The sequence below is a fragment of the Henckelia pumila genome, chromosome 2 (genome assembly GCF_033568475.1).
Source record: "Henckelia pumila isolate YLH828 chromosome 2, ASM3356847v2, whole genome shotgun sequence".
NCBI lineage: Eukaryota > Viridiplantae > Streptophyta > Magnoliopsida > Lamiales > Gesneriaceae > Henckelia > Henckelia pumila.
The window spans coordinates 119,557,971-119,582,451 of NC_133121.1; the positions used below are offsets into that span (position 1 = coordinate 119,557,971).

The 24,481-nt window shown below is 34.8% G+C and overlaps 4 protein-coding genes and 1 long non-coding RNA gene across 5 annotated transcripts; all 5 read right to left on the minus strand.

Annotated features, from left to right (window-relative positions):
* LOC140884322 (kirola-like) lies at positions 1-696 on the minus strand. Its single transcript, XM_073291042.1, has 2 exons — positions 477-696; positions 1-371 (listed from the first exon to the last, which is right to left on the minus strand). Exons 1-2 carry the CDS (start codon positions 661-663, stop codon positions 103-105), a joined length of 456 nt encoding a protein of 151 aa, XP_073147143.1. The 5' UTR covers positions 664-696; the 3' UTR covers positions 1-102.
* A 7,399-nt stretch (positions 697-8,095) lies between these two features.
* On the minus strand, positions 8,096-11,138 carry LOC140878272 (uncharacterized). The gene is made up of 3 exons (XM_073281870.1): positions 10,540-11,138; positions 9,195-10,118; positions 8,096-8,747 (listed from the first exon to the last, which is right to left on the minus strand). The coding sequence occupies exons 1-3, from the start codon at positions 11,136-11,138 to the stop codon at positions 8,096-8,098; spliced, it is 2,175 nt and encodes a 724-aa protein (XP_073137971.1).
* A 101-nt stretch (positions 11,139-11,239) lies between these two features.
* LOC140878273 (uncharacterized) lies at positions 11,240-12,766 on the minus strand. The gene has a single exon (XM_073281871.1). The coding sequence runs from the start codon at positions 12,764-12,766 to the stop codon at positions 11,240-11,242; it is 1,527 nt and encodes a 508-aa protein (XP_073137972.1).
* Positions 12,767-18,341: 5,575 nt separating this feature from the next.
* Positions 18,342-19,171, minus strand: LOC140884111 (kirola-like). The gene is made up of 2 exons (XM_073290785.1): positions 18,906-19,171; positions 18,342-18,815 (listed from the first exon to the last, which is right to left on the minus strand). The coding sequence occupies exons 1-2, from the start codon at positions 19,090-19,092 to the stop codon at positions 18,547-18,549; spliced, it is 456 nt and encodes a 151-aa protein (XP_073146886.1). The 5' UTR covers positions 19,093-19,171; the 3' UTR covers positions 18,342-18,546.
* Positions 19,172-22,134: 2,963 nt separating this feature from the next.
* On the minus strand, positions 22,135-22,941 carry LOC140879770 (uncharacterized). Its single transcript, XR_012149501.1, has 3 exons — positions 22,668-22,941; positions 22,556-22,579; positions 22,135-22,221 (listed from the first exon to the last, which is right to left on the minus strand). It is a non-coding gene; the product is annotated as an uncharacterized lncRNA (long non-coding RNA).
* Between the last annotated feature and the right edge of the window lie 1,540 nt (positions 22,942-24,481).

Sequence of the window (24,481 nt, forward strand, 5' to 3'; positions counted from 1 at the left end):
GAAAATAAACCATATAATATTATTGACTTTAGAATATCAGATGATTATTGCGATCGAGATACAACACCAACAAGCCTTTTCATCACACTATATAATGCATGATCATGGGTTGAGATGGTGACTCTCAATATGCTGTGTGAGTTTGATGCTAAGTCCCAAGAGTGTGAGTGGATCTTCCACATTTTCTCTCAGTTTTTCATACTCCAAAGTCCATGTCACCAAATCGATTTCTCCGTGAGTTTCCACGTGAAATGTTGCAGAAAATGTCTTGTACAACTCCAGCAGATCACCTTCGATCACTTTAAATCTCACTGATTTCTTTTCTTCATCGATCGATTCCACTATCTCCTTCGCCACTTTCTCCTTGCCATCTTAATTAATTAATCACAAGATTATGCATGACTCGTTATTTTATCATGCAGGCGGACAATTATTGTTTTCCAACAAAAAAAAAAAAAATGAACGTACGTACGTACCGTGAGTGTAGTTCCAGATGATAATAGAGCCCACGGTTCCAAATTCTCCTTCATGCAAATCACAGCCTTGAACGATTTCAGGGCTCATCTTGGAAATCTCATGTGGCATATATTTGAACACCTCATGAAACACATCTCCGCCAGACTTGTACTCTATTTGGGCACTCAATTTCCCAGTAAGACCCATCGATGATCTCAATCTCCAGACACCAGCTAGCTAACCTGAAGATAATGTATTTTATTTCTGATCGACCCATATTTATACTTGGCCATCTATTTATTGATAGAAGCCAGCGTTACGCGTATGACTTTGAAAACTTCTATATATTATTGAGCAAAAAAATAAATAAATAATTAGAAAAATTATGTGTATTCATTAAATTCGAACGTGGATATGTTTATGTGTTTGCGTACACATTAATTATGTGTCCATTGTAATATTTCATTCTGTGCATGTCTTCATTTAATGTGTATAATCTTATTTTTAAATGCGATTGATAATGTTATAGGTATATATGATATATTTATATAATTGAGGAAAAAATTCATTTACCTGAATTTATCTAAAGATTTATTTCTTTTAATCATAGAAAGGAGATTGAATTGATGATTTATCCATTTTAATAACCACTTAATTGGTAATTTTTTACTTTCTATTTTATTTCGATGACTAGTCCAAATAGAGACCCTATCTATTTAAAATTATATAGTGGGCTTTGTAGAATGGTAGTGTACGTCTAAAATAATCTAAACAACTCAATCCACTGGCCTGCAGGTTATTGTGTTTACTTTTATAATATATATATATATATATATATATATATATATAATTATTTGATTTGATTTGATTTGATTTAATTTGGATAGTGAAAATATAAATAATAAGGATAATGTTATGTGTACATAAAGTCTTAGATAAAATTTTACACGCCCTATAAATTAGAAAATTATATTAAAATTCTTTTAAAATATCTTTATTTTCAATTGTTTAATTGTCTTGCTAAAAAAAACTATTAACGAAAATATTATTATTATTTATTTTATTATTTATTGTGCAGTTTTAGAGATGATAAAATTGAATCCGACCCGAGTTAACCAGAAAATTATTGGATTAAGGTTGAGGTTTTAGGGTTCGGGTTGGACCCAAAATATTTGATTTGTTTTTATTTTTAACAAAACAATTAAATAAACATAATAATAATCAATATATTTTGATTTAAATACATAATAACAAAATTTAACTTATATAGTTCTATATAATTTAAATTTGAAATTTTAATTGTACGAAATTTGAAATATACTTACTACACAATAAATATTATTTTTAAAAATTAATGTTTTACAAAATAATTATTACATGTTGAAAATCTATGATACAATGTTAGGATCGGTTAAAAGTCTAGAGTGGGTGGTGAATATACTTTCAAGTTGTTTTAATTAAGTAAAATGGAACTCGATCGATTTAAGAATGAGTTCAAGGATTATCTTAGTGTCGAATGTAGTTTGCCAAACAGAATGTGTGCGGAAAGATGTCAAGCTACAGATTTAAAACACTTAGTGTAAATCAGTTTAGGAGTAGGTATGAAGTATGAGGATGAATGGTAAACTGAAATGACACAAGAAATTGTTTATAGATGTTCGGAGATTTCAAACACTCCTACGTCACCCCTTCTTCTACCTCGGAAGGATTCACTAGAAGACTTTGATTTATACAAGCAATTTGCACAAATCCAATCCAATTTAGGACTTAAACACTGCCTAAACAAGAACTCCTAGTATATCACTTTGGTTTCAGTCCTAGACTGATTTTACAGTAGAATAAATACAACTCGAAATCTTTTAGCACAAAGATCGACCCTTCAATGGTCAGAATGATGCTTTTGAGTGTTTGTGCTTTCGAGTTTTTTGATCAAGTCTTGAGCGTAAGATGCTTCTTTGAAATTTTAACAATAGCAGAGATATCAGCCCCTTTGAACTTTGATCAAGATCCCTATTTATAAGCTTTGGTTTGCAACGATCATAATTTCAAAGTGTTCTTCAGATAGGATTCAAATTATTCCCGTTGGATTTGTCACTATCATCAACGATCTCTGACGCCGACATTCCCTTAGTATCGCGTCACTACATTCTGCAGATATGTCAGAGTACGGACGATCTTATCCGAAAGTACTGTGAATTTATTTGCGCAATCAGTTGGGCAATGGTACACTGATAGATTCAGTTTAGATAGCTAAACTGCTTTGTATCTCTGAGATAGTTAGTTGAGTAAGGATGGACTGATGAATTCAGTTTAGCAAGGTAAACTGCTTTGTATCTCTGAGATAATCAGTTGAGTAAGGATGGACTGATGAATTCAGTTTAGCAAGGTAAACTGCTTTGTATCTCTGAGATAATTAGTTGAGTAAGGATGGACTGATGAATTTAGTTTAGCAAGGTAAACTGAATTGTGTTCCTTTAGCGTGACTGATAGATTCAGTTCAGTCGAGGTATCTGTAGGTCATCATGACGTCATCAACCTATGTATATCAGTTTGGTTTTCTGTAGATGCTTAATTAGTTTGGATTTGTTTTGTAAATACCAAAACTAAATTTTTCAACAATTTTCCCCTTTTTGGTGTTTATCAAAACATTTCAGTTTGTCATATCATAAGCTGATATTCATTATCATTCATCATAAACTGATATATATTTGTTTATCATCAAAAACTGATTTTCATTATCATGCAAAGTTAATCAAGGTCGTAAGAACTCTTTCCCCCTTTTTGATAAACTGAGAAATACTAGAGTAGATAAGATAATGTTCTTGATGTAAGAGAAAAAGAACTATCGCCGATTGGAAGATGGTCTATGAAATGCTGAACTACGAGCTGGTGGATGAGCCACTGAATTAGAGCGTTGTAGAGCCTGAGATTCATGTTGAGCTCGCAAGATATTCTGAGATAAGTCAGCTAACGAGTTCAGTTGCCGAGAGATCCCTTGAAAATTGGACTGAACTGAATTGTGAAGTGTTTGAACAAAGTCATTCAAGTTGTCAACTTTTGTCTCCAAAGACTGATGAGAGTTTTGCAGATGAGACAATGAGCTAGTTGATTGATTTGAATTTTCTAGGAGCTTATCCAGTAGTGCAAGCTTTTCCTGAAGTTTTCCAAACTCAGCATTCATCGATTGTCTCAAAAAGGAGATGTTGTTGTCTGTAGTTTGTTGATTTTCTTTAAGACTGGTGACAGTCTTGGACATGACATAAACTGAGTTCTCAATTTGAGAAAGAGTTTGATACCAATCATCTTCAGTTGTGGATGTTGGAGATGGAAGTCCTTTGTCAGAGAATAAAAGATGTTCTTTGGAAAAATCTTGCTTCTGTCCTTTAGGAGGAGATGAAGGAGTAATTGTGAGCATTTCAACCTTTCCTTTACCCTTGTCCAGATGAGTTGATGATTCAGGAGCTGTTTGAACAATCATTGCTAGAGTTTGAGGTAAAGTCTCTGTCTCAACAACTTTGGCAAGAGAAGATGAATCATTGATAATTTGTTCATTTGGGGAAGATTCATTCATCGGTTCTTGCAACTCCTTGTCCTCAAGATGAACTGGTGGAACCAAAGAATCATCAGTTGAAGTGAGTTTAGAGGGTGCTTCCTCCGTAACAGACTCTGTTTGAACAGGTGTGTCATTAAGTTGAGATGGATTGTCCAAAGTCTGACTGACTTCCTTAGGTTCTGTCATAACTGATTCGACGGGGTTTGATAACTCATTTACTTGAGACAGGTGTGGTTCTGATATTTCCATCTGAGTTAAAATGAATGACTCGTCTGTTTGATCATGAATTGGAGAAGATTGTGTGTCCATGATGATTTGTTGAGGTTCTTCAAGTTCTTTTTGAAGGAACACGGGAGATACAAATTCTTCTGTAGTTGGCGCTGATAACATTGAGTTATTCTCTGTCTCAATGTAAGAGACAACTTCATCAACATGCATAAGTTGAAGCTCAGGTAGAGTTTTGTCAATATCTGAAGAGTGTAATTGCTGCTCAATGGTTGTATCCGGAGCAATTGAAGTTTCTTTTTGAAGTTCATCAAACGCCTGATCAATAGACTGGTTGGAGGATTCAGTTGAAGTATGACTTTTCTTGTTCTTCTTTTGTCTGGGTTTGGATGAGGAATGAGCTTTGTGTTTCTTCCATTCAAATGCTTCTGGAATCTCCAAATTTTGATCAGTCTCCCAGAATTTGACTTCTGTTTGGATTTGGATGAGATAAGTTTGCAGTTGAGTGAATATGGCTCTGTCTTCATAAGAAGTTCTAGCACATGGATCATAATTGCTTTGAAATTCACCAACAATTTCTCCTAGCTTCTTTATCCGTAAGAGATCATAGAAGTACTTTTTTCTCATCAAAGCGTCTTGAATATTGGCAGTCTTGACTACTCTTAGCACAATCTCTTCAGTTTTGACAAACTTAGATAGCTCAGCTTTCTTGGTGAAGTGTCTAGCTAATGTAAAAGTCCTATATTGATGCCAAGTATCAAAGATTTCAGCAGTGCGTTTCTCAGCATATTTAATTACTTCATCCATGGTCAAGTCAATTTGTAGTTGAATGGCATTGGATGGTCTGTCAGGGTCTGAGGATGATGCTAATTGTGAACTTCCTGCAACCAAGTCCAAGCCTGAGTGAGTGTATTCAACAATTTGTTTCGAGGATAGACCATCGATTGGTGTTGCTGGAGGCAGAGCTATAATTGGTGAGATAAACTGCAGGGTAGATTTTTGAGTTTTAAAAACGGTGCTCAAATCTTCGGGTGTTGGGATTTCTAGAGATGTTTGAAGTCGCTGAAGTGGTTCAATCATCATAGGTTGCTTTCTTTTTGGATCAGTTTTGGTTGTGAACTCCTTAGCTGTTTTATCAATGAGGTGAGTATCTTCAGTTGAGATCAAACTAGCTGGTTTAGGAACCAAGGAAATGATCAATTTAGATGGGGAAGTTACAGCCTTTGTTTGTAACGTTCTTGTTCGCTTGGTTTGAGACAGTTTAACCACTTCTTCACTGTCAGTTTCATCACTGTCATAAATGACAAGATTTCTTTTTTTTTTTTATAGACTTCTTCGTTGGTGTTTTCTGTACTTTTGCAATCATTGAGTCAGCTGATTCTCTGGATTGAAAGCTTGCGAGATATTCATGATTCAGAATTCTAAACTTGTGCAGTTGGGAGGAAGTTTGAAGAGTAATTCCCAGGGCTTCAAGAAGTTGATTGGCTTGAAGAATATAACCAGAAGATTGCTTTGTAGGTGTCATCATTTGAACAAAGATATTGAAGAGAATGTTACTCCAATTGATCTTTACACCTTTCATGATAGTCGTCATTACTTTAAACTTTCCAACAGTTAGCCTAGAAAAGGACCCTCCTTTGGCTAAAATACTTTTGGCAACAATATCAGCTAACATTTGATATTCAGGTTTAAGGTCTCTTTTGAGTCCAGATAGAGAAATTGGTTGACTTGATCCCAAAAACAGACTTTGCATCTCAGTGATATCAGTAGTTGAGATAATGTTGAAATCAGTGTTACCTGATGTAGGTAAACTGAAAGTTCTGGCAAAGAATCCTTCGCTGATCTGAACCGTATGTCCTCCGAGAGATATCAATAAAATTCCATCATCACCGAGCTTACATTTATGATATAGAGATAGGAGATCGTTTTGATAGATATTCAAGTTTTTGATATCCAGGAATTTACGAAGTCCAGATTGTTCCAAAGCAGTGCAGACCTTGGATATTTCTGGTTTGCCCATTCCATTTAGTGAGTCAAAATCAACTGCAAGAGCATTGAGAATGTAAACTGCAGATGAAGTAGCCATCGAGAGTTTTTCCTGTGAATCAATAGAGTAATCGGAAGAGAAGTTAGTCGTAAGTTTAGGGTTCTTTGAAGAACTTAGTTATTGTAAAATAAAACAGGAGACTTGGTCAATACGATACAGGAATGACGTGGCTGTCAAAGGAATTTAAAATTCAAATCTAATAGTACAGTAAGGCGGGAGATAGTACACATATTTCCCTCTAAACACGCTACAGATAAACCTATAAAAAAGGTGAAGTTGTTATATGATAGCTAAAAAAAAGATGAGTGATAATATTCCCTTGTTTGGTTTTGGTCAAAGTCCGTATGTGGCATGTGAAGCATGTCGTGAAAAATATTTTGAAGCTGAGAAGAGGAAGATTGAAGAACGTGTTTTTGAAAAAGTAATGAAGGTCTGGCTAAAAATTGAAGAGCTTCATATGTATCATCATGCTCAATTTCTTCCGAGAAAATTTGAGGATGCAAAGGAGATAGCTCAAAGGGCAATGTACTACATGATAGCACTGGATACTTTTACACCCAGAGATATTTTTAAGGATAAAAATATTCTCTATATGATGCTTAGTAAAGAGCACATCACATTGGTTTGCATTGCAACTGATGAGCTAACTGATCCTACTGTTGTTCCTCTTCGAGCATGGGTGACAAGCTGGAGTTATGAAGTTTTTATCAAGATGAGGGAGATAAAAAGTGTGTGATTGTAACCTTTTTGATTATGAAGTTTTAATAAAATAGTTAATTTAACTAGACTGAATTTGTTCATTCACTGATTGTTCCTAAACTGATATGGTGTATAAATTGATTTTTCCTAAACTGATATTGTGTAATGTAGTTAACTAAGTGAAGGTAAACTGAACTACTAAAGGGCACGAGAAACTATGTTATCAGGTAATGATTACATGCAATCAGTATTTCAGAGATTTTCTTGTCATAAATAGTGCCTTATTTCGTGAAAGTTTATATGTAAGAGAATTTTTATATTCTTAATATAATAAATGCGAGAGATTCTTCGATATCCGGACTATCAGTCTATATAAGACAAAAAAATAGTGAAGTGCAAATAAACATAAATTTAAGCAAAAGAAATGGATAGTTGGAGGGTTGCTCATGAGAGTTTTGTCGAGGAGAAAGTTGCTCGTCTTCAAGCAAAACTGATTCGGATGCAGTTTAGAGGTCCCGATGCACTTGATCCTGAGGAGGTGCGACGTCTGGAGAAATACAAACAAGTGCTTGAAATCAAAAATACTACGTATATCCTTGGTCGTAAGGGCATACAACTCCTACTCTTGAAAAAGGAGTTAAGGGTGGTAACCCTTCTCCATGGCCTGGAAGAAGTGGAAGATGACCCTTTGGAGGAGCATCTTCGCCTTCTTAAAATGGCTGTGGAGATAGAAATAGATATTGTAAAAGGAGTTTATTAATAAAGTACATTTTTATTTTGAATGTGTTGTTTATAATTTATTTTGTTTGATGTGAGTCTATATTATAACCTGCAAAAGAAATTCCCCCTTAAAATATGCGTAAAAAAGAATTATCAACAATTAAAATAACACCAGAGAGTTAGTTTAAAGACCCTGCGGAGAATTCAGTTTAGATCATACTAAACTGTGTAGACAAGTTGCAATGGATAAACTAATTTTAATCTAAATTAATAAGTATTAAAATATTTCGAAAGAAAGAAAACTTAGACTCTGGGAGAGGTTTTGTGAAGATGTCTGCTGTCTGTTGCTCTGTGGAAATGTACTCCAGTCGAATGTTCTTCTTGAGTGTATGATCTCAGATAAAATGATGCCTAACTTCGATATGCTTCGTTCTCGAGTGAAGAATGGGGTTGTAAGTAATTGCAATTGTTCTGGTGTTATCACAGAATATTGGGGAGTCATGTTCTTCAATTTCATAATCTCTCAATTGTTGTTGAATCCAGAGCAGTTGAGCACAGCAACTTCCTGCGGCTAAGTATTCAGCTTCTATTGTAGATATAGTAATGGATGTCTGTTTCTCGCTAAACCATGAAATCAGTCTATCCCCAAGGAATTGACATGATCCACTAGTACTTTTTCTATCCAGTTTACATCCAGCATAATCAGCATCTGAGTATCCAACTAGATTGAAGGAGTTGTGCTTAGCATACCATAGGCCAACATTTTGAGTTCCCTTTAGATACCTCAGTATCCTTTTTCCAGCTATGAAGTGGGATTGCTTAGGATTTGATTGAAATCTTGCACATAAACATACTGCAAAAACAATGTCAGGTCTACTGGCTGTTAAATAAAGCAATGACCCTATTAGACCTCGATACATTGTAGCATCAACTGATATTCCCCCTTCGTCTTTATCAAGTTTGATTGATGCACCCATGGGAGTTGTTGCAACTGTGCAGTTTTCCATACCAAACTTTTTGATTAATTCTTTGGTATACTTAGTTTGGCTTATGAATGTTCCATTGTCCATTTGTCAAACTTGTAATCCAAGAAAGAAATTCAGTTCACTCATCATGCTCATCTCGAATTTTTCCTGCATTAGCTTTGAGAATCTAGTGCATAATTTGGGGTTAGTTGACCCAAAGATGATATCATCAACATATATTTAAACTAATAGAGTGTGATCGCCTTTCGTAAATTTGAACAATGTTTTGTCAACTGTGCCTATAGTAAATTCTTGTTCAAGAAGAAATTTGGTTAGAGTGTCATACCAAGCTCTAGGAGCCTGTTTCAGTCCATAAAGAGCTTTATTTAAATGATACACATGATCTGGGAAATGATGATTTGTGAATCCTGGTGGTTGTTCAACAAATACTTCTTCTTGGAGTTTTCCATTCAAGAAAGCACTTTTAACGTCCATTTGATAAACTTTGAAGTTCTTGAATGAAGCATACGCAAGAAATATTCTTATTGCTTCCAGTCTAGCTACTGGTGCATAAGTTTCGTCATAGTCAATTCCTTTTTCTTGTCTGTATCCTTGAGATACTAATCTTGCCTTATTTCTAACCACAGTTCCTTCTTCATTGAGCTTGTTTCTAAAGACCCATCGAGTGCCAATGACTGATTGATGTGTTGGTCTTGGAACGAGATCCCAGACTGCATTTCTAGTAAACTGATTTAGCTCCTCTTGCATTGCATCTATCCAACAACTGTCAGCCAATGCTTCTTCAATTTTCTTTGGCTCTTCTTGAGATATAAAGGCTACGTAAAGAAGTTCTTTAATCATTTGTCTTCGAGTCCTTAGAGGTGCTAAAGGATTACCAATAACAGAATTGAATGGATGTTTTTTGGAACATTTCAGTCTAGTATTAGACTGATTTCCACTGATCACTTGTGCTTCTGGATCTTGACTAGTTACGTTATTTTGGTCAAGCTCTGTGGTCTCATGGTGATGTTCTTCAATATCCTCAACTGTGTGAGTTTGGTGAGTATCAACTGATTGATCAATGTTAAGATCCTCAACTACTTGATCAACTAGTTCCGGTTTAGGAGATTGAAGAGTTCTTGTGGGTGGTGAAGCTTCGTCTTCACTTTCGTCCTGATTATCGTTGTCCAATTGTATTTTTTGAAATAGATCTGAGAGTTGATGAGTATTAGTTGCAACATCAATAGTAAGATCTTCATCAAAAATAACATGAATTGATTCTTCAACATTTAGAGTTCTTTTGTTGAAGACTCTGTAAGCTTTACTGATTGAGGAATATCCCAGAAAAATACCCTCATCTGACTTTGCATCAAATGCAGTCAGATGATTTTTACTATTGTTGTGGATGAAGCATTTACTCCCGAAGATCTTAAAGTATGATACATTTGGTTGTCTGCCATTCCAGATCTCATATGGGGTTTTAAAAAATTTCTTGCATATCATTCATCTGTTCTGAGTGTAGCAAGCAGTGTTCACAGCTTCTGCCCAAAATTTTTGAAAAATCTTGGAGTCAACTAACATGGTTCTCGCGGCTTCTTTAAGAGTACGATTTCTCCTTTCTGCGACACCATTTTGTTGTGGTGTTCTAGCTGCTGAGAATTCATGTTTGATTTCATAATGCTCTAAAAATGAAGATAAAGTTTGATTGACAAAATTCAGTTCCTCTGTCACTCCTGATTCTGTCAATATTACTTGATTTTTCGTTAAATAGTCTTTTAAAGATTTTTATGAGTTGAGAAGCAGTTTGGTCTTTTGATTTCAAGAAAATGACCCAGGTAAAACGTGAGTAATCATCAATGATGACAAGTGTATACCTCATTCCCCCTAAACTTGTTATTGGGATTGGACCAAATAAGTCCATATGTAACAGTTCCAAGTATCGGGAAGATGAGTTATAACCCTTGTTTTTAAAGGATGACCTAACTTGCTTCCCATATTGACAAGCTAAGCAAACTTTGTCTTTTGAAAAATCAATTTTAAGCAGTCCTGTTACTAGCTCGAGCTTACTCAGACTGGCAATTGATTTGAAGTTAAGATGATTCAGTCGCTTGTGCCAAATCCAGTTGCGCTTAGAATTGGAAGCTACGAGGAAAACTGGTTTGCTAGACTGAATATTCCAGCATACTTTATAAGTGTTTCCATATCGATTTCCTGTCAAAATAATGTTACCAGAGGCATCCTTAATAATGCAGTTTAACTTTTGAAATTCAACAGAGTGCCCATAGTCACACATTTGACTAATGCTGAGTAAGTTATATTTGAGAGTTTCAACCAATAGGACATCTTGAATGATAATGTTGTCGTGGATAATCTTACCCTTACCCACGGTCTTACCCTTTGAGTTGTCACCAAAGGTGATAATGGTACCATTGAATTCAACAAGCTCAGATAATATTTTATCATTTCCAGTCATGTGTCTCGAGCATCCACTGTCTAGGTACCATGATTATTCTTTTTTTTTCTTGATACCTGCTTCTTGCATTCACAAGGTTGAATAACTTTTGGTACCCATATCTATTTGGGTCCACGAGGGATTAATCCTTTAGGAACCCAAACCTGGAATACTTTAACTAGTTTGCCAGTTTTTGTGTTCCTATAGGTACATACTAAGTTAGATGCTCTAGATAGTGGAGTGTAATGTGCTTGTGAAACTGTATGTTGTTTGACTTTTTCAATATCCTTGATATTTCTATATCGCTTTTGAACTGGATGTTGATTATGGTATTGATTTCTATTTCCTCTCATGATATTAGGTTGATATGAATTAGTCTGTTTAGGACTTTTAGCAATCTCTGCCTTAGTTTCATGAGGATTGAAGCCAATACCAAATCTTATTCTGTTCATCTGCTCTATTTGTTGCCAAGTCATCAGAATAGGTTTTTCATCTTCATGTTCCCTAACTGCTCGTACAAAGTTTATGTATTTACCTTTGCACATATTCAGTTTGGGTAGAGTACTTGATTCACTAGTTTCCACTGTCTTACCAAAACCAAGACCAGTTTTGTCATGGAGTGGTCTTTGTGAATCATTCATTTCTGTCAACAGGCTCGAAGATTTATTCCATGATCTTATTATTTCATCCATGTTATGTTTTACTGTTGTAAGATTCTTGATATCAATCTTGAGCTGTTCATTCTCCGTTCGGAGCACAGCAATCTCTGTTTCAAGACAGCTTATCTCAACTGATTGTTCAAAGGAGAGTTCAGTTGAGTTGTCTTGCAGATCCTTTTGCTTGGCTCTGACTTCATCGAATGCTAAGGAAAGTTGATGATATTCATTTGCCATATCATGAAGAGCTTTGATTAGTTCTTCTCTGGTAAATTCCTCAGAACCAAAATCAAATACCTGTTCACTGGTGGATGGAAGTTCATGATCGTTTGCCATAAGACATTTGACTTTTTCTTCATCATCACTTGAGCTAGAAGAGCCATTTGATCCCTCTGAATCACTGTCTGTTTCTGCACACTTGGTTTTGCTATCATTTGCAACCAATGCTTCATGCTTCTGTCTTGAGATATATCTATCATTCCTTGAACTTTTTCTTTTGTCAAAGTTCTTTGGTTTGGGGCAATCGGTAATGAAATGTCCTATTTTTCCACAGTTGAAACAGCTTCTTGGTTCTTCAACTGAATCTTTCTTTTGGAGATTTCTTCTATGTGATCCTTCTTGGTTTCTTCTGATGAACTTGCCAAAATTCTTTACAAACAAGGACATGGCATCACTGCTCAGTTGTTCTGCTGACTTTTTTGATTTGGCCGGTGACTCAATTTTTACTGCAGTCAAGGCCTTGGTCAATTGTGAGGTAGACTGATCTTCCTCTCGAGTCTGTAACTCGAATTCATATGCTTTTAGATCTGCAAACAGGTCATGCAATTCTAATTTGTTCAGGTCCTTCGATTCTCTCATGGCCATTGTCTTCACATCCCATTTTTTAGGAAGGCCTCGAATTACTTTGAGAATAACTTCCCTGTTGGGATATGTTTTTCCCAATCCGTTGAGCTCAATAACAATGTTGCTTACTCTTTCATCAAACTCTGTCATTGATTCTCCTGGTCTCATTTTGATGTTGTCAAATTTTTGAGTAGTTACAGATAGCTTGTTTTCCTTTGTTTGTTCATTTCCTTCACAAAGTTGGATCAACTTTTCCCAAATCTCTTTTCCAGTCTTGCATGTCTTGATTTTTCTAAAGGTATTCTTGTCAAGAGTTTTATACAAGATATCCTTAGCCACATTGTCCAGATTTGCCTTCTTTTTGTCTTCAGCAGTCTATTCAATTCTAGGTTTCTCAATGTATTGTGGACCACCTCCAGAGAGGGCTATAACAGTATTGACTTTTGTGATCTCAAGAGGTCCGTCAGTGATAACAAACCACATGTCATCGTCTAGTGCTGATAGATGTGCTTGCATGCGAATTTTTCAGTCATCAAAATCTTCCTTTGAGAACATAGGAATTTTGCTAAATGAAGTCATTTTGTTTAAGTGTTTTAAGAATAAGATAATAACCTCTCTGATACCACTTGTTAGGATCGGTTGAAAGTCTAGAGGGGGGGTGAATATACTTTCAAGCTATTTTAATTAAGTAAAATGGAACTCGATCGATTTAATAATGAGTTCAAGGCTTATCTTAATGTCCAATGTAGTTTGGCAAACAGAATGTGTGCGAAAAGATGTCAAGCTACAGATTTAAAAAACTTAGTGTAAATCAGTTTAGGAGTAAGTATGAAGTATGAGGATGAATGGTAAACTGAAATGACACAAGAAATTGTTTATGGATGTTCGGAGATTTCAAACACTCCTACGTCATCCCTTCTTCCACCTCGGAAGGATTCACTAGAAGACTTTGATTTATACAAGCAATTTGCACAAACCCAATCCGATTTAGGACTTAAACACTGCCTAAACAAGAACTCCTAGTATATCACCTTGGTTTCAGTCCTAGACTGATTTTACAGTAGAATAAATACAACTCGAAATCTTTTAGCACAAAGATCGACCCTTCAATGGTCAGAATGATGCTTTTGAATGTTTGTGCTTTCGAGTTTTTTGATCAAGTCTTGAGCGTAAGATGCTTCTTTGAAATTTTAGCAATAGCAGAGATATCAGCCTCTTTGAACTTTGATCAAGATCCCTATTTATAAGCTTTGGTTTGCAACGGTCATAATTTCAAAGTGTTCTTCAGATAGGATTCAAATTATTCCCGTTGGATTTGTCACTATCATCAACAATCTCTGACGCCGACATTCCCTTAGTATCGCGGCACTACATTCTGCAGATATGTCAGAGTACGAACGATCTTATCCGGAAGTACTATGAATTTATTTGCGCAATCAGTTGGGCAATGGTACACTGATAGATTCAGTTTAGCAGGATAAACTGCTTTGTATCTGTAATGCCCCGATTTTATATTAATTGAGTTTAATCAAGATAATCAGGGTTTTTAGTATTTGAGGATCGTTTTGATATTTCGCAGGGGGTCTTTTTGCAAACTTTAGAGAAATAAAGGACTGAAATGCAAAAGTTGGATATTATTATTATTATCAAGCAACTTGACCCATCACTTCACCCATACCTCTCATTCTTTCCTCCCTACCCTCTCTCTATCGATTCCTCTCTCCCGGAAGCCATGGAAGTCGACTCCTCAAGCTTCTTTTCCGTTTGATTCGCTCGATCCGACCGTTAGATTTGAATTCCAAGTTGAGATTCACGATCACCGCAACGAGGGCTTCTTTTAGACGTAAGTTTTGCTACGATCTCTTGAACTTCGATTTTGTTGAGTTGTCAGAATTTGATAATATTGGAGTATGTCTTTCCTGAGCTAGTATAGATCATGTATTCGAAGTCGGTTTGGAAAAAGAACGAATTTTGGATTTTATATGATTTTTGAGGCATTAATTCGAGAATGGGGTCTTGGTTTTGGTTGGATTTTTGATTGATTGGTTAGTTGATAAGTTGATATGAGTTGATTGGAGTTGTTTATTGTTATTGGAGATTTTTGGTTTGACTGGTTATAGCCGTTATGCCGTCGAAATCGAGTTTTGGATTATCGTTTGTTTGTTCGGTTCATTTCCGGGTTTGTTTGAGGAGTTGGATTGACACCGAATCCATATGATCTTCATTTTCAGATTTTGAATTGGAGTTTCGGGTTTGAATCGAACTTGGAAGTTGAATCGAATCGAGAGTTGAAGACGGTATATTGATTGAATTTCTTTGTTTTGAATTGTTGTGATTCGATTGATTATTTATTTGAGTTCGTTGTTATTTTCAGATTTGAATCCTCGACGAACTCGAAAGGTAAAAGATGACTTTGAATTGAATGGGGTTGAATACTCGAGTTCGATTGATTCTCGAGCCCCGAAAATCACATACTACATGTTATTTGCTTATATGAACTTGATTGATTATTTTATTTGTACTTGCATTCATATTGAGCCGAATATTCGATTCGTTTTGAAATAGACGGTTTAGGAAGCTATATTGAAGTGGTCTTGGATTTCGAGATTTTCCAAGTGCCAAAATACTTCTTATAGTTGCTCTAAAGTCTAGGGGTTGAGTTGAACGACTTCCACCCCGAATGGGTGTGTCGATGAGTTGTTGTGAAGACTTGGCCCCGGGATCCCAACCGAATACCGATTGATACTTCGATTATCTGACTTGATAGTCCCGAGCTTTGAAGCCATGCATACATTCACTTTCTTTTGAGTTATTGATGATTGTTACATTTTGATATGAGATGTTTAACCGATATTGTATGTCTGTCTCTTTTACTTAGAAATTATATTTCTAACAGGTTTATCCGGCTGTTGTCTTTGTTTGTATGTGTACTTGGCAACAGGAGCATCAGGAGCTGGACCTAGTCATTTGGGTTAGCTCGGGGTGAGATGATAGAAGTGAGACTTCGTGTGTCGTAGGGTTGCTTTTGGACTTGTATTCTATTTTGTTTAGTCGAACGATTACTACCGTCAAACTTGTATTGTTAAACATCGTTCTGTTGGTGTTTCGAACGCCTTATTTCATGTTTAAGTTATGATTGGAACCTTGGTTGTTTAGATTATCATTTTGAACTTGTAGAGTCAATATTTTCTTGCCCAGGATTCAGCAACCCGAGGATTACGCGCGGGCGCACGTGGCTGGCCGAGAAGTATGCGCGGGCGCGCGACTTGACGAGCGAGCGCGCTTCATTGTGCAGAAATTTTGGTTTTCTGCCCAATGTCTATGCGCGGGCGCGGGAGTTTTACCGCGCGGGCGCGCATGGTCTGGCGCGGGTGCGCGTGAGTTCCTTTAAAAAAAATGATTCTTTTTCCGGGGTTCTTGGTTTTCGATTGTGCTCAATTATTTGAGTTTAGAATATTAGAAACGGGGTCTCACAGTATCTCTGAGATAGTCAGTTGAGTAAGGATGGACTGATGAATTCAGTTTAGCAAGGTAAACTGAATTGTGTTCCTTTAGCGTGACTGATAGATTCAGTTTAGTCGAGGTATTTGTAGGTCATCATGACGTCATCAACCTCTGTATATCAGTTTGGTTTTTTGTAGATGCTTAATTAGTTTGGCTTTGTTTTGTAAATACCAAAACTAAATTTCCCAACATACAATTTACAATATTTTTTTTCAAACATACAATATATAAAAATATAGTAAATATTTCTTAATTCTATAAATAAGTACAAAAGTACTTTTCAAAAATTTCTCAAACCAAACCCGAATAAATCAATAGCGACCGACCCGAACTCGACTAACCCGATCAACCCAAACCTACATGATTTAATTTTTTATTTTGTTTTTTTAACAAAATATTAATTATTACACATAATAATAATAATAATAAATATATTTTAATTTAAATACATAATAATAAAATCTCGTTTATATATGATTTAAAATTGAAAGTTTAATTTTAAAAATTTTAAAATATATTTATTATAAAAAAATAAACAATTATTATTTTTTATGAACTCAATAAAAAATTATATATATTTTCATAATTATTTTTTTTAAATTTTATAAAATAATGATTTTGTTGAACTCGATAAAATTAATTCTATAAGTAAGTAATAAAATAAAAATAATAATATATTAGTGAAAAAAAATTTTGAGCAAGACAAAGAATAAGACGTGTAACTCTTTATGTAAGAGTGATAGGGCTGACATACCGTACCGAAATACCGAAATTTTGACATATCGTACCGAAATTTTTTCGATATACAGACATTTTTTCGGTATACCGAATTTTTTTTTGATATCTATACAGTATCAATATGGATTTTTTTCGTACCAAAGTTTCAGAATTTTACTATCGGTATCGGTATGAATTTTTTTCATACCAATATTTGTAGTAAGGTATACCGAAAAACCACCCCTATGTTAGACTTTATGTACACATAATATTATCCAAATAATAAACTAAGCAACGTCATCCAGTACTGCACCCAACCCGTCTCGTATTTTTTTTTTTAAACAAACCCGTCTCGTATTTAGTAACTAGCGTAGTTGTTTCCCAATACTGGAGAGTGTCTCAAGTATTTAAAGTAAAATTATATATTACAAAAAAAATTATTACTGATTTCAATTAATGCATACACAATAAAAATATAGATAAATAAATAAATAAATCATTATATTAATAATAATTAATAAATAAATATTATTATTAGTATTTATTATAATAAAATAATTATATGATAATTATTATTTTATATACAAGATTATAATAAATAGGGAAAATTGCAAATTTAGTCCTGTATGTTTGTCACTTTGCGATTTTGGTCCTTTATGTTTTCACATTTCAGTTTTAGTCCTGTATGTTTCGATTTTTGGCAATTTCGGTCCTTTTTCTTCGAAAATGCTGACGTGGCACTGTACACGTCAGCTCCACATCAGCATTGAATTTGTGCCACGTCAGCGCCACATCGGAAAAAGGACTAAAATTGCCAAAAAAATAAAGATAGCGGACTAAAACTGCAATCTGAAAATATAAAGGACCAAAATCGCAAAGTGACAAACATACAGGACCAAAAAAGCAATTTTCCCTAATAAATATTATTATCATTATAATTATTGTAGGTGTCAATTAGTTGAAATAAACTACACATAGCAAAAATAAAAATATATGAAGATAAATAAGAATGATCATTCTTATCGAAAATGGATATTGGAATGATCATTCACATCAACATGAGAATGGCCGATCATGGGATGGATCATTTCCATTCCAATGATTAGGTATGGAGAAAATGAAAATATTCATTCCATTGTCTCTTGCAAAGCACACCTTAAATTTCAAACATATTATTAATTCATTGATAATTAATTTTGTCCAAAATCATGTTTACTTGGTTATATTTTTTTATCCATTTACTAACAATTTATCTTAAATCAATCTAATAATTGAATTTAAATTACGATATTAATCTCAATAAATAATATAATTCATATTTTATTAATTATGTAAAATACAAAATAAATAACTTATCATCTTATTTAATTTTTTTTTTAAAATTTAATTAATCATATCAAACAAGCTATATATTATTTATCAATCAAACAAATTACTATATATATTAACTATCATTTTTATTTTTATTATATTAAATTATTTATCCCTACATGATAATTATCAGTAACTTCAAGCGATATGCATGTCTTATATCATAATTGCGAGATACAACACCAACAAACGAGCTTCACCACACCAATAATAATAATAATAATAATAACAAGTAATGCAAACAAACACATCATAATATATGTGTGATTAATTATATTACCATGCACTTATTTCATTATAATATATATATATGCATGATGGATATATCATATGATCGATCATGGCTTGAGATGGTGGCTCTCAATATCTGCAGTGAGATTGATGCAAAGTCCCAGGAGTGTGAGTGGATCTTCCACATCTTCTTTCAGTTTCTCATACTCCAAAGTCCATGTCACCAAATCGATATCTCCGTGAGTATCCACATGAAATGTTGCAGTAAATGTCTTGTACAACTCCAGCAGATCGCCTTCGATTGCTCGGAACTTGATGGATTTCTTTTCTTCATCGATCGATTCCACGATCTCCTTCGTCACTTTCTTCTTGCCATCTTTATGATCACATGTACGTTCATGAACTCGATGCATGAGTGAAGCGACAGGATAATTATTGTTTCCCAACAAAAATTAAAAAAACGTACCGTGAGTGTAGTTCCAGACGATAACTGATCCCACAGTTCCAAACTCTCCTTCATGCAAATCACAGCCTTGAATGATTTCAGGGCTCATCTTGGATATCTCGTGTGGCATATATCTGAAAACCTCATGAAACACATCTCCTCCAGACTTGTACTCTATTTGGGCACTCAATTTCCCAGTAAGACCCATTAATTATTTTAATTTTAATGTATTTTATTTCTTACCACTTACTACAAATGGTTATGGCATCACACTTGGCCATCTATTTATAGAAGGAAGACAGTGTTACGTGTAATATAAATATTCTATTTATAGATGAAGATTGGAGCCAATTAGTGATTATTTGTTTATAGTTCCATTCGATTATGTCGGTAATTTACATAAATTGAACCGCGAGACCTCGATTCTGAGTCACAAAATAAAGCAAAAAGCAAAAAAAAAAACACATGGTTTACAAAAGTCATTGCCAAGTAATAATGTTTCCATTAATCTCCATCAATATATATCGTGGCTCCGATCAAAAGTCCTCGTCAAATTTAATGTTTCCATTAATCCTATACGATAGTGATAGATAAAACAAGATATATCATAAGAAAAAAATAATCTTGCATAATTTTTTTTATGAAATTATTTTCATATGATATTTGTGTTCAAAGGAAGACAGTGTTACGTGTATTACTTAGAGAACTTGGCCATCTATTTATCGGTTTAGTACATGCCGCCCGCAGGGCACTACCCTGCGGGTAACGTGTAACCCCATAATGTTTTAAGTATATATTCTATGTTTGTAATGGAGGAAACATTTCATTTACCTGAATTTATCAAAAGATTGATTTTTTTAATCATAAAAAAGACACTGAATTGTTCATTTAATTTATACATTTTAATGATCAATTGGTAGTTTTTTAATTTCTATTTTATTTTGATGACTAGACCAAATAGAGACCCTATCTGTTAAAAAATATATAGTGGGTTTTGTAGAATGGTAGCTAGTGTCTAAAAAATCTAAAGAACTCAATCTATTGACCTGGTTATGACTTATTGTGTGTGGTTATATATATAATTATTATATTTAATTTGATTTGGTTTGGATCGTGATAAATATTGCTCAGTTTATTATTTGATTTGATAAAAAAAATTAAAAAAGATTAAAAAATAATTGTAACACACTTGCAATTGCCAGATACTAGAGGCAATAATTCAGTGTAATCCAAGAATTCACATAAATCCAATAAATTATTAACTGGATATTAAAATATTAGTATCTAGATCTGTTGTGAGACGATACATAGATTTATATATATGAGACGGATTGATCTAATCAATATTTACAGTAAAAAGAAATATTTTTGACATAAAAATATTTTTTTTTCCATGTAGCGAACGGTCATAGACTCTGTATCACAAAATTGATTCGTGATATGACCTCAGAATTTTTGCGTTCAAATATGTATAAACCACAAAATCCCATAGTATATTATTATCATAAGAGCAAATATATAATTAAGCGAGAGGGGATACATATGTGATTTTTAATTCTGATGATGGAAAAAACAGCTATGTTTCGGGTGGAAAAATCTACCTTGGAAAAGCCTAGACCTTCATTTTTTTTTAATTAAGTCTCACCTCAGAGCTTTTTTATTGTTTGATTTCTGATTTCATCGACAGCACAATCTTACTGAAAATTATGCAATTTTTTTCGTGGGGTATGCCAATTATTTTGATGGATTCATTCAGATATATTATGTTATTTTATTGAATAATGAATGCACATCAATAATGTGATTCTCCGAAGTCATGACCAGATTGATTAAAAAATAATAATAAACAAAGAAAGAAAATTCAACCGTTAATATATTAAAAAAAAGTTGATCCCGAAGGGGACCCCATCCCACATGAGTCAGAGGCCCATTGGTTCATGCGGGGTTACATAAATCGAGGGATGTGCACGAGCGACAGAGACCTGAAGAAGGGAGCAACATGGCCAACCCCAGAACATACCCCACAATATTTCAGCAGATAATATGCTCCACACGAGGATCGAACTCGCAACACTGAAAAATTTATTCTCATGTCACCTCATGTCTTACCAACTCGTTTATGCCTCTGTGGGCAATCGTTAATACATCATTCCAAGCAAATGAACGGCGCATATCTGGGATGGGGAGATGAGATAACATAGATATTCATCATGGGATCAGGGGCGGATTTACTGAAAGAGCCCGTGTCCTGATTTAATATTTAATGATCAAACAACCAGGATTAACTAATGTAAACAGCGAAAACGAGTTAAAAATTTGCGTTTTGGGCCTACAGAAAATTCGGCATGACCTATTCGTAAATAGGACATCCCAAAAACCTGTACAACACAACCAACAATATATACGCGAAAATAAAGACACAGCCCCAATTTACAAACCTATAGTCGCACTGGCCAGGACTAAACACTTGTAGAGTCGGCAAGGCTCGATCACACAAATAACAATCCAAAACAAAGTCCAAAACTATCGATACAGATACACAGGGCATCACTCCGGCAAATATAAAACTCGCCAAACTGATATATACATATATCTGGGAACTTGACTCCACGCTCGACTCACTGGGTACCACTAGATGACGCTCCACCAGATGCGTCAAATCTCCCTGGATAACCTGCTATGAAATCACAAACAACCACAACATAAAAAGAAAACAGGGGTCGGACCCTAGTACGACGAACTAGAAAAATTACGACAAATATAACTGACATGAATAAAATCAAGTACAATGCAATGAAATGCAATGTAATGCGTGACAGGTATCAATGGAATAAGGGATACCAAATGGAGTCCAAATAATCATATCACAATAATCTCAGTGGCCACCCGTGCCAGGAACGCAGCAGACCTCGAATCATCACTACTAATTCACACACGTAGCATCGAGGGCGACAGGAGCTACCCGTCCGGCCTCATGCTGTCATCAGGAGTGTCGAATGTAGCATCGAGAGCACGGTTGCTACCCGCTCGGTCTCGTGCTAACTCAAGAGTGCACTAAATAATGTCACTCGCTCCATCGATGAATCAATGCATCTCAAGAGATCAATATCAATAGCAATCAAAGGAGTCAAGGCTCAACGTGCTATGAAAAATTGTAAATGAGTGAATGCAATCATATAATCCACATAAGCACATAAAGCACGTTATCACTCATTACAAAATACTAAATATCATTACATGTTATTATAGGCGTCGTAATATAAGCAGCTCATACGTACCTCAACCAACACTTAATTACCACAGAAAATATCTCAAGTATTATTCGAATACTCCAATCCTATGAAAAACCATTTATTTCACATCAATTCCTATTTTCATTTACAAATCTGAAAATTATTAAAACTAAATCTAAAAATCAAACTAACAGTTTCAAATATCCTATCAATGTCCAAATATCGAATATACGACTCTAAAACGTCAAAATACTGAAATTAAAACAATCTGAATTTTTCCGAAAATTCCTACAAATTTCGAAAATTTGCATTTATATTTTTTAGAGCATCTAAACACTCCATTAATGAATAATCAACACTAAAATTCAAAAATCCCCAATATTAAAAATTTAAAAATTTGAAATTAATCCCAAATAAATTCTGAAAAATAGTCAATACCTTCAATCAACTCCGATATAATACCTACAACCAATAATAAATCAAATATCAATTATTAGATATCAATTGAATCGAAATATCCAAAATTCGAAACTCTAGCTACTGAAAATACCTCCAAGCTTCGAATTAAAGGTTCAAACAACTCAAACAATGTTCCTTCTACCCTAGGCGGCGAACGGCGGCAGCAGGGGCGGCGAACGGCGACGGAACGACGCGGCTGGTCGAAAACGGGTTCGACGAAACGTGCACGAAGCTTTGAAAAATTGGTATCAAAAGAAAGCTTACGTCGCGAGGATTCCGAAACTATATTTACTTTCGAAAATCGATCACCGACGACAAAGATACGACAATTTGAAGCAACGAGAAAAGTTTGAAATGAAAAGAAAGAAGAAGACGCAGGCGTGGAAGGTGATGAATACGAGGAGAGAGGTTATCTATATATCATATATATATTTATGGATATGTATTAGTTTAATGTGTGTCTCATTTTATTCATTCAGGGTTAAATTTTGACCCGGTTCGAGTTATTTCAACTCATGTGTGCTCGATAAATAAAATATGCATTTTAATATCGTCTATAAACCGATATTTATTCATACATATTTTTAACACACAAATTAATTAACATAGTAAAATCGGGTCCTTACAATTCTCCCCCTCTAAAAAGAAAATTTTGTCCTCGAAATTAACACACATCAAACTTATATACAAAGGGATTCAACATCTACCACTGATAGTACATAGGAAAATCGGAGTACATGGCATAATTCATCACATTGTCAAACAAATGAGGCCATTATTGACGCATTTTAGACTATAATTCCCACGTAGCTTATTCTCTCCCATGTCTACTCCATTCCACCATAACTAAATGAATCGTCTTATTCCTAAGTTGCTTTTCTTTATGATCAAGAATCTGTACTGGATACTCAATATAGCTAAGGGAACTATCTAACTCCACATCATCAGACCTCAAGATATGAGAAGGATCTGGTTCATACTTTCGCAGCATAGATACGTGAAATACATCATGTATCGCAGACAAACTCTGCGGCAAGTTCAAACGATACGCCAAAATACCAATCTTCTCAACAATCTTGTACGGACCGATATAACGAGGAGCTAATTTCCCTTTACACTCAAATCTCATAGTACCACGAAATGGTGATGCTTTCAAGAAAACAAAATCGCCAACCTGAAATTCTAAAGGTCTACGCCTGTTATTAGCATAGCTGGCTTGACGATCCTGGGCTGCTTTCATTCTTTTCCTGATCAGTTTAACTTTTTCTTTCATCTCTTGAACAAACTCAGGTCCTAACAACAGTCGTTCTCCTACTTCTTCCCAACATATCGGAGATCTACATTTTCTGTCATACAAGGCTTCAAATGGTGTCATCCCGATAGATACTTGATAACTATTATTGTAAGAGAATTCCACCAAAGCTAAAGATTCTTGCCAACCACCACTGAAATCCATCACAACAGCTCGTAATAAATCTTCAAGCATCTGAATAGTTCTTTCAGATTGACCATCTGTCTGTGGATGATAGGCAGTACTCATGGCCAATTTAGAACCCAAAGCAGATTGTAAACTAGACCAAAACTTAGAAGTAAATCTGGGATCACGGTCTGATACTATAGTAACTGGCACACCATGCAATCGCACTATCTGATCAATGTACATTTTCGCCATTTTCGTATATGTCCAAGTACGATCATATGGAATAAAATGGGCAGATTTAGAAAATCTATCCACAATAACCCAAATGGCATCACAACCACGATTAGATCGAGGTAGTTGTGTCACGAAATCCATAGTAATGTGTTCCCAATTCCACTGTGGTACTTCAAGACTAAGTAACATACCACCTGGTCTCATTCTTTCAGCTTTCACTTGTTGACACGTCAGGCACTTAGCCACAAATT

What these genes read in the sequence shown, in the direction of transcription:
- LOC140884111 (XM_073290785.1), bottom strand. Translation starts at nt 19,092, where the DNA reads ATGGGTCTTACTGGGAAATTGAGTGCCCAAATAGAGTACAAGTCTGGA. An exon ending in CGTCTGGAACTACACTCACG is followed by an intron (nt 18,816 to 18,905) that starts GTACGTTTTTTT and finishes GTGATCATAAAG; the next exon opens with ATGGCAAGAAGAAAGTGACG.
- LOC140884322 (XM_073291042.1), bottom strand. Translation starts at nt 663, where the DNA reads ATGGGTCTTACTGGGAAATTGAGTGCCCAAATAGAGTACAAGTCTGGC. An exon ending in CATCTGGAACTACACTCACG is followed by an intron (nt 372 to 476) that starts GTACGTACGTAC and finishes TAATTAATTAAG; the next exon opens with ATGGCAAGGAGAAAGTGGCG.
- LOC140878272 (XM_073281870.1), bottom strand. Translation starts at nt 11,138, where the DNA reads ATGACTGGAAATGATAAAATATTATCTGAGCTTGTTGAATTCAATGGT. An exon ending in ACAAGTTTAGGGGGAATGAG is followed by an intron (nt 10,119 to 10,539) that starts GTATACACTTGT and finishes CTGGAATGGCAG; the next exon opens with ACAACCAAATGTATCATACT. An exon ending in GCAATAAGAATATTTCTTGC is followed by an intron (nt 8,748 to 9,194) that starts GTATGCTTCATT and finishes AACATTCATAAG; the next exon opens with CCAAACTAAGTATACCAAAG.
- LOC140878273 (XM_073281871.1), bottom strand. Translation starts at nt 12,766, where the DNA reads ATGACAGAGTTTGATGAAAGAGTAAGCAACATTGTTATTGAGCTCAAC.